Source organism: Tupaia chinensis, unplaced genomic scaffold (assembly GCF_000334495.1).
Source record: "Tupaia chinensis unplaced genomic scaffold, TupChi_1.0 Scaffold000416_1, whole genome shotgun sequence".
Classification (NCBI taxonomy): domain Eukaryota; kingdom Metazoa; phylum Chordata; class Mammalia; order Scandentia; family Tupaiidae; genus Tupaia; species Tupaia belangeri.
In genome coordinates this window covers 1,503,919-1,513,015 of record NW_006159921.1, presented here as the reverse complement: position 1 = coordinate 1,513,015, position 9,097 = coordinate 1,503,919, and the positions used below count along the sequence as shown (strand labels likewise).

The 9,097-nt window shown below is 50.3% G+C and overlaps 3 protein-coding genes across 9 annotated transcripts in view; all 3 read right to left on the bottom strand.

Moving 5' to 3' along the window:
• Nucleotides 1–1,814, bottom strand: part of MTMR4 (myotubularin related protein 4) — a 34,493-nt gene extending 32,679 nt beyond the window's left edge. Inside the window, exon 1 of one of the 2 annotated variants that reach the window (XM_006154642.3) lies at nucleotides 1,221–1,814. The gene's annotated coding sequence lies outside the window, so the exon portion shown is untranslated. Of the gene's footprint in view, nucleotides 1–945; nucleotides 1,060–1,220 lie in introns of those variants that run through there. The other variant, XM_006154643.3, reaches the window with a different exon arrangement.
• SKA2 (spindle and kinetochore associated complex subunit 2) overlaps nucleotides 1–9,097 on the bottom strand; it is a 1,094,818-nt gene that overhangs the window by 466,779 nt on the left and 618,942 nt on the right. The gene's annotated exons all lie outside the window — the stretch shown is intronic.
• SEPTIN4 (septin 4) overlaps nucleotides 3,295–9,097 on the bottom strand; it is a 30,046-nt gene continuing 24,243 nt past the window's right edge. For 4 of the 6 annotated variants that reach the window (XM_006154631.3, XM_027774238.1, XM_006154636.3 and 1 more), the window contains 7 exons: nucleotides 4,989–5,123; nucleotides 4,758–4,875; nucleotides 4,567–4,668; nucleotides 4,275–4,371; nucleotides 4,020–4,182; nucleotides 3,763–3,862; nucleotides 3,295–3,507 (listed from right to left, as the gene is read on the bottom strand). In XM_006154631.3, the coding sequence (XP_006154693.1) occupies nucleotides 3,448–3,507; nucleotides 3,763–3,862; nucleotides 4,020–4,182; nucleotides 4,275–4,371; nucleotides 4,567–4,668; nucleotides 4,758–4,875; nucleotides 4,989–5,123 (775 nt within the window). In that variant the 3' untranslated portion in view covers nucleotides 3,295–3,447. Of the gene's footprint in view, nucleotides 3,508–3,762; nucleotides 3,863–4,019; nucleotides 4,183–4,274; nucleotides 4,372–4,566; nucleotides 4,669–4,757; nucleotides 4,876–4,988; nucleotides 5,124–8,771; nucleotides 8,818–9,097 lie in introns of those variants that run through there. The other 2 variants (XR_003550409.1, XM_006154632.3) reach the window with 2 other exon arrangements.

Genomic DNA, 9,097 nt, shown 5'->3' with positions numbered 1-9,097 from the left:
CCAAGACTTTTAGTAGAATTCAGGAGTCTGTTTCCCAGAGCCAGAAGAAGCAGCAGAATCCTGTTCTTTGTGGGAGAGCAAGACAACTGTGAACTCTTAAAAGACAAAGGCTATTCAATTAGGACTCATTTTTGGCCCTGATGGGGTTATGAATCCACAGAAACCTCTGCCAATCTCTGAGTCTGCGAGTAGCACCCACCTGACCTGTTTACTGAGAGCAGAGTCCAGAGCAGAGGACAAGAGAGAAGGAGCCACAGCTTGTGATCAGAGGGCAGCAGGGCTGAAAGAATCTTGCTAAGTATACTTGACACTAAATAGGGTTAGAGATTAAGGGGAGGAGGCTATACAACCAGGGCAGAATCAGTTCAGCCCAACCTCAGAGTCAGTATCTGTCAAATGGGCACAAGTAGTAGGGATTCTGGGATGGGGCCTCCTACACCCATTTAGGGAGTCAGGCCCAGGTTTCAAACTGACACCTTCCTTCATGCCTGTTATGCTCAGGAGCAGTGCAGCAGAGCCCCGCGAGAGGCTGTGAGCGTAAGAGCCTCCATATGTGGTCCTGCTCACATCTCGATCATCCTCTTCTCCAGCCCACCTTTGCTCCTGAGAGAGCCCGCAAGCAGCAAGTCAGAGATGCTGCCTCACCGCCCACTGGCGCACAGCCTCAGGGAAATGGAGGAGGGGGAGGACAAACAAGGACCAGGTCAAGGGGGGGCCCAAGGTTTCCAGACCTACAGGATCTGGTCCCAAGGGAGGGAGAGGCGAGCCAGGCTGGCAGAGGAACCCAGGTGCCCAGGTTCTAGGGCGGAGCCTAAAGACTCGGAGGCGGAGCCCCGAATGACAGAAGGCGGGACTCAAGAAAACTGGTGGGGGACGGGGCGGGGCCAGGCAAGAAGCGGTCGTTGCGGTTCCCTGGCTGGCAGTGCACGGGGCACGGTGACTCACCCAGGCAGCGTCCACCCGACCCTCCGAGGCCGCGCTCTCACCACTTCCGTCTCCCGCAGCTGCGGAGACCGCGCAGCTCCGACCCCACCACAGCGCCCCTCTCCCCAACCAATGATATCGCTGGTCTGTGCCCGCCCTGGCCAATGGCCACACCAAGTCCCTCCCTGCCCCCATCACGCAGCCGCCGCCCTCACTCTCCACGCCACTCATTGGTCGAGTAGAGCAGACGCCCTCCCAGTCTTTAGCCTATCGGGTGACGGAAGACGAGACTGTACCTGGAGGGAGGAGGTGCAACGCCGGAGGGAGACGCGACCAATGGGAAATCACAGCGCGTCCCTGCGGCAGCCAATGGGAGAACAGTAAAAGCGGGACGGATGGCTCCTGCTCCGGGGACCGGAAGTGGTGGCGGACGGTCTCTTACTGGTAGCGCATTGGAGGCGGGCAATGTAAGGGCAAAGTCTTACAGCCACTTCCGGTGACAACCCCGCCCCGGAGGCATTTCTCAAGTCGATCCCCGGAGCACCTCAGTTTATCCATCCAGTTTTGGTTTCGCTGCGGTCATCAGGTCCCAACGCCAGAATGGGAGAAACCTTGCAGGCTTGGAGAGCCGGGAGGGCTGGGCTTGAAACTCTGCCTCGGTCTTCTCCCGACCGGGGTTCCCCTTTCCAGTGTCTTGACAGGTCCTCTAACCCTCTTATCAGCAACGTCCCTGCCGTCCTTCATAACCTGCCTTGTACAGCCAGCCCTGAACAAAGATCTCTTACTCGAGAGAGGAATCCTAGGTCGATCTGAGAGCCTGTACTAGTTTGCGGCAGCAACCTAGGTCCCAAGGCAAGGGGAACAGGACGCTCGCAAGGATTCAGCTCTCCTCGCCCCTCCCTTTCCCCGCCCCCCTCGGAGGTAGCGGGGGAGGGGACTCAGAGCAGGCAGTAAGACGGAGGGTGGCCGCTGGAGGTCGTGGTGGCCCCGTGATACCACTAACCCGACAGACATGGAGAACTGTTGATTGCGAATCTCAACAGAGAGCCTCAGCTATCTGGGCCTGAACACTTTCCTACCAGGTCCCTGGGCTGAAGTGTCTTAACGTGTTTTTTTTTTGTTTTTTGGGGGTTTTTTTGGAGAGGATTTTTCGCTATAGGGCGCGTGCACTCGCCAGATAGAGACAGAGAGATAGAAAGCGAGAAATCACCCCTCAGGGGGGATGGTCACGCCACAACCCCTTCTCCTCCATTCCCTTGGGATCTTGGGCATGCACGCACACGCGCCTCGCGTGAGTTTTAAGCCACTGGGTCCGGGATGCAAACCGCAGTCGACTACGTGGGAGTCCAGCCATGCTAACTGCTGGTTCCCTTCACGTGTTCTTGTATATGGATCACTGGAACTTCTAGTAAAGTTAGCAGGTTCCAGGAAAACGGGAAACTTGCCTATGTTCACTACTTTTAACTCCAGGATCTAGAGCAGTCTGCAACCTAGCAGATTCTCAACATTTGATTGAGTATTTAACTCCTCCAAGATAATGGCTGCGCCTTTATTCTCAGCACGTACTGTAATGTTGGTGATTACAGGGCCTCTGGCATTTTTTCAATGCTCTGTCAGGCTTCCTAGAGTGCAGAGCTAGATTCTGCTTATCTCTTTCCCCAGATTAGGGGACATAGGAAGTCAGGTGGTCGCATGCAATTAATATTTTGTTTCCCCAAAGGGAAGTATTAGACCCAAAACTGCTACAAAATTGAAGGTACTAAATGTGGGAAGAATAAAGAGCAGTCCAGGCCCCAGATAATAGAGACAGGATAGATAATGGTCATGAAGACAGAGAAACCAGGGCTGGCTCAGTAGTATAGCAGTGATGCACTGCTTAAAAGAAGCCAGGTCCTACATGGCAACCACAGTTCAAATCCGCTGCCTGGTCAGCCTGAAACATGCTGGACATGCGCCTGAGTGCCCAGGGTCTGGAGAGAGAAGATCACAGAGGGCTGAAGGACTCTTAGACTGGAGGAAGAGGATCTCCCTTGACCAGACCCTGCGGAGGGTCTCTCTCTCTCTCTCTCTCTCTCATGCATGTACACAAGCTCTATTATGAATAGAGAGGTGAGGGTGGAGGGGATAAGGTTCTGGTTTAAAAGTTGTAATGCATTTTTTAAAAGAGAGAGGGGCCATGCTGGATTCTCAACAGGGACTGAACACTGTCATGGAAGGGGAAAGTTTCTCCCACTTTCCCTTCCCTAAGCCAGAAATCATCCTTCTCCTCCCTCAACCTGTCAAATTTTGATCCTAAGTCACCTAGGCCTTGGTCACCAGAGGAAGTAAAGACACAGGTAAGGTACAGACAGGGACACCAGAAAGCACCTATAGATTTATTAAACTTTATTTCCTCTGAGTCTCTGGGGAGGCAGCAGGGATGTAAGGCGAAGTGGCAGTAGCTGCAGGGGCCTGAGCAGAGGTGGTGCTGGAAGAGGCCGGCATGGGCAGGAAGAGATTTAAATATCCAGGGCTGAAAGCCAGTTAATGGGTCTCCTTCATCTGTCTTTGGATTTTGTGTAGCATCTCCTGCATCCGCCGCAGCTGGAATAGCACATGCGTGAAAATGGGGCTTTGCAGAGTCCTACAGTACTGGACTATAGTATTCAAATCCCTTAAACCAGGGCTTTAATCACTTGGAGGTATGATGGGGATTCTGGGCAGAACCACCAGCTGGCCAACCCAGGACCCAGATGTACACCAGTGTCTTTCTATTCCCAGCCAGAGATACTAAAGTTTGTTTCTGATCAAACAGGGGACCTCCCGAGCTGTCAACCCCTACCCCCACACTGTTCTCACCTCCTCATCTTTCTCTCGGATCAGCTTCTCAGTTTCTGGATCTGTCCCTGGTGGGACAGCAGGGATGGGAAAGTCGGTACCACTCTCTCGAGTCAGTTTGCTAAGGGCAAGGGGAAAGGAGGGTTGATAAGACTAGGGGGACCCAAAACTTGTTTGGATTGAGCCCAGGGCCAACGAGAGAGCAAAGGAAGGGCTTGGTCTCACCCAAGGCTATACGTGGGACCCCCCTGTCAGCTTGTCCTGGCTTCTGGTCATACTTGCGATTCCGCTCCTTCACCACCAGGCGGGTCATGCTCTGGATGCACTGTGCCCGGTAGTTCTCATAGTGTGTCTCCCGTGTCACATCCTTCAGGTCCTGCATGTGGGTACGCACCAGCATTGTCCTCAGCTTCACAAAGTCGCAGTGCCCTGGGTTTTCCACTGTATAGCAAGGCTAGGGGTCAGCCAGGGGCATGGGTAGAGGAAGCTACTGAGGGCAAGGAGATACCCTGGTCACGAGCTCAGTGCTTTACCTTCCACAATTCCCCAGGGATAGAGGCGGCCTCGAACACGCCGCCCTCTCGCTTCTACCACAGTGTTGCTGCCAATTACTGCAAATGGGATGCTTTCCTGGAAGAAGTGAGGGGTGCCTGTCAGCATCCCCCATTTTCACCTATTCCTTTCTACTTATATCTTCATCTTCTCTGCTTCACTCTAGAAAGCTATGATCCTCTCCCACCCCAATATCCTGCCCCCTTTAGAGAACTCTACTCCCCTCTTCTGCCCAAAAGAAAATGAGAAACATTTGTTCTGGGGTGACCCCACCTTTAGAGCTTGGTCCTGTAATTTGAAGTCCTCATCCTCATCAGAGTCACAGTCTGGGAACTGATAGATTTTGATTCCAAAGCGCTCAATCTCCTCTCGGATCTGGCAAACAGATGAGGGGCCCACAGTTCTGGGGACCCCATCCTTTCTGAAAGCCCACCTGATCCCCACCCCCTACCAGCTTCCCTCACTTTGCGTTTCTTGCGATCCACTTCAGGAGGTGTCAGCGTGTCTGCCTTGGCCAAGATAGGCACGATGTTGACCCGCTGATGCAGGGCCTTCATGAATTCAACATCCAATGGCCGGAGCCTGGGGAACAGGAATCTGTGATCACCTCCTAGTGGCAGCCCTGCCCCTGGTGCTCTTGGCCTGTTCCCTTGGCAGCACCTGCTGGTGCCAGGAGCCTCAGGCTCGGACCATACCCGTGGCCGAAGGGTGAGATGAAGTACAGGCAGCAGTGCACCCTGTTGTCTTGGATGTTCTTGCGGTTCAGGCCACTCTCGTCTCGGAAATACTGCTCAAACTGCTGGTCGATATATTCTGCCACAGGCTTCCAGCTGGGCAGGGACAGACAAGCAGAGAAACCATGGGAGTGTGGGGGCTGCTGGTGAGCTCTAGGACTGCAGAGAAGTAGTCCAGGCCCTGAGCAGTGTGTTCAAAACACCATTATTCCTGGCTTGCTTTACTATTTAATATGTCTTCAGGGAGGTACCTAGTACCTAGATAGGATGGGGTGGATCTCACATGTTCTGGAAATTAGACTCAATGCACAGGCAGAGGTCAATAAATAGTAGTTTGATGCAGGGAAAAGGGCCCAGGTGACTAAACGAAGCATTCAGAACAGCAAGATGGCTGTGGACTAACACCAATTAGAAGTCAGGGAAGCCCCAAGTTAGGTTCACAGTCCAGCCTAAGAGCCTTTGCTCATGCGGTTCCATCTTCCCCTACACCTCTCCAAACCACCTCCATTCTTTTTTTGTTTTTGTTTTTTTGTTTTGTTTTGTTTTGTTTTGCTATAGGGCACGTGCACTCGCCAGACAGAGAGAGAGACAGAGAGATAGAAAGCGAGAAATCACCCCCCCCGGTGGGGGGATGGCCACACCACAATCCCCTTCTCCTCCATTCTCCTCTTGGGATCTTGGGCACGCACGCACACGCGCCCGGCGTGAGTTTAAGCCACCGGGTCCGGGACTCGAACCACGGTTGACTATGTGGGAGTCCAACGACATAGCCATTATGCTAACTGCTGGTCCCACCCCCTCATTCTTCAAGGCCCTCTCCAAGAACCATCTCTTCCATGAAGGCTCCTTTGACTATACAAGGCACACTGCTCTCCCCTCTTCACCACAAAGCAAAATAAAATTTTTCCAAGTATCTTAATGTTCAGGTCCTTTGCTCTTCTATAATCTAGTTTAATCCTCACTGCCTCGACAGGTGGACTTTATGCATCATGAGCTTCATCAACTCTCGTTTTTATTTTTAGTTCGCTAGAGGGTGTGAGCACTAGCCAAAGAACAGAGAACAGTGAGAGGGAAAGAAACAGTGAGAGGGAGCATACCCTATGAGGGAATGGTAATATTGCAATCCCTTCTCCATTTACCCCTCCTTTTGGGATTTTGGGCTCATGTGGACATGTACCCCACATGTTTAAGCCACTGGGTCTGGGACTCAAACCACAGTTGACCCTGTGGAATCCATCTCAACCACCAGCCATGGACTGGTCCTATCATCATACTCATTTTATACATGAAGACTAAAGCCAGACCAGCTAAGAGACACCCTCTAGATCATTAGCTGGTAAATTCTCTACCCACCTGAGTCCCTGGCCTTTGAACTCATAGCTCAGTGTTTGCCTTGACACATTGCCTGATCTATTTACTAATTTGTTAACTGACTGACATACTTAGTTAAAGAACTGCTCCCTCCTCCACTGCCACAAGATGGTAAGTTTTGCAGGGATGGAGATAATTCACACTTATTCTGCCTCCCTTAAAATGCACGGTACAAGGTGGATACCTAGTATGTAAATCAATAAAGTCTTCCTGATTGACTAAGTGACTATAAATGAAGGTCCACTGTAAACTGTGAAGGGCAAGCTAATGAAATTGTTATTATTTTGGAAGGCAAGAGGAGGTAACTAGATTAATTGAAGGCGAGAATAGTACTTGCTACAGTAGGAACCGGGTACTGGTTGGGACTAGAATTTCAGGGCAAGCCCAGTTTGCTGAGACATACTCCTAGAGAAGGATAGGTGATGATGATATGGATGCCACCTCAATCCATAAGAAATATTGTTGGAAACCAAGGGTCATAGACTAGCATAGAATCATGGCAAGAAAATGTAAGAAATGGACCCCCCTGGGACTAGCAGTTAGCGTAATGGCTATGTCGCTGGACTCCCATGTAACCGACCGCAGTTCGAGTCCTAAACCTGGCGGCTTAAACTCATGCCGGGCACATGTGTGTGCATGCCCACGATCCTGAGAGGAGAATGGAGGAGAAGGGATTGTGACATGGCCATCCCCCCTGGGGGGGTGATTTCTCGCTTTCTGTCTCTCTGTCTCTCTGGCGAGGGCACACACCCTATAGCAAAAAAAAAGAAAAAAAAGAAAAAAAATGGACCTCCCTTCAAGGCCTGGACTATGAAGCTGAAAATGAACTTGTCTGCTGAGCCGAAAGTCACATATTGTAATAAAGCAAGGATGAGGGTTCAGAGAACAGAAAGGAATAGAAGGGTTTGATTAGTTTGTGAAGCAATCATCCAGTCATGGGAATGTGACCTGAATAGTTACACCAGGGTCCTGTACCCAGAGGAGCCCATGCCTGGTTTGATGCTCTGCTGTCGCCACCTTGAAGTTCTTGATAATTTTGAGCAAGGAGCTCCACATTTTTATTTTGCACTGGATCTCATAAGTTATGTAGCTACTCTCACAATTAACATTGTTAAAATTTGTGACTGTGGGACCAGCAGTTGGCATAACGGCTATGTCGCTGGACTCCCACGTAGTCGACCGCGGTTCGCGTCCCGGACCCGGTGGCTTAAAACTCACGCTGGGCGCGTGTGCGTGCATGCCCAAGATCCCGAGAGGAGAATGAAGAAGGGATTGCGGCGTGGCCATCCCCCCTGGGGGGTGATTTCTCGCTTTCTGTCTCTATGTCTCTCTCTGTCTGTCTGGCGAGCACACGCGCCCTAGAGTGAAAAAACCTCTCCAAAAAAAAAAAAATTATGACTGTAATATAAATAGCTTTTTATAGTTTTTAATGTATATGCATCATTCTGGGTGATTTTCAGATCAATTGGACAAGGTGGTAAGGGCTGCTATTTTTCAGTGGAAGAAATAGGAATGCAATTATCTGCACAAGATCATACCGTTATGGGAGGTCAGCAGGTAGCATGGTGGTTAAAGTGCTTGACTCCCACATGGCCAATGGCGGTTCAAGTCCTGGACCTGGTGGCTTGAAACTCATGTTGGGCACATGTGCGTACATGCCCAAAATCCCAAGAGGAGGATGGAGGAAAAGGGACTGTGGCATGGCCGTCCCCCCTCGGAGTGATTTCTCACTTTCCCTCTCACCATCTCTCTCCATCTCTTTTTGGTGAGTATATACGCTCTATGGCAAAAACCTTAAATAAATAAAAGATCATGCAATTAGTAAATACTAGTCAAATCCAAACTTTCAGGCTGTCTCTGTAGCCCGGCAGTTAAGGAAAATAGATTCTATATGATTGACTGTGGTTCAAGTCCCAGCCTCAGCAGTTTGAAGGAGTCTCCAGGCACATGTGCATTTGTCCCAGAGGCCCAAAGGGATGAAGTAACGGAGAAGGCACTGCAGTGTGACTGTGCTTCACTGGGGACAGTCTTTCTCTCTGGATCTCTTGGCAAGTGCACATGCCTTCTGGTAAGTTAAAAAAGAAAAAGAAAAAAGAGCTGAACTCAGTTTAGGGCTCTCAGCCCCACCTTCATCAAAGGCATCATCTTTTCTCCTCTTTATCTCATCCATTTTCTTCCTCATCTACTCACTTAAGTCTAACCATTACCTAAACATCCCTCCAGTTCTCAGAAGACAAAAAGCCAAAGACAGTGTGGGGTGAGACAAAGCCACCTTTTCTTCTCACCGATAGTACAGAAGGTGCCTAAATAAAGTTCCACTCATTTTTTTTTTCTCACTTTGCCTCTTCTTTCTTCCCTTTGTGTCTCTTTTTATTTACTCCCAACCCTTCAAGAAGACTTCGTAGCACCTAAAATGTTGCTGGTGAAAGGAAAGGAAGGAAGGAGGGAGATGTTTGTTGATCACCTACTGTGTGTCAGTTCCTGTTTTCTTTTTTGATTTTCCATTTTTACCCCATGTCTCCACTCCCATTAGTGACTTCTAGGTCAGAGTTGGAAGGAACATTAAAATAGTCTATTCTAGGGGCTAGCAGGTAGCGTGGTGGTTAAAGATGTTGAATTCTCACATGGCTGACTGTGGTTTGAGTCCTAGACCTAGTGGCTTGTTTTCTCACTTTTTCTTTCTCTCTCTTGCTCTTTCC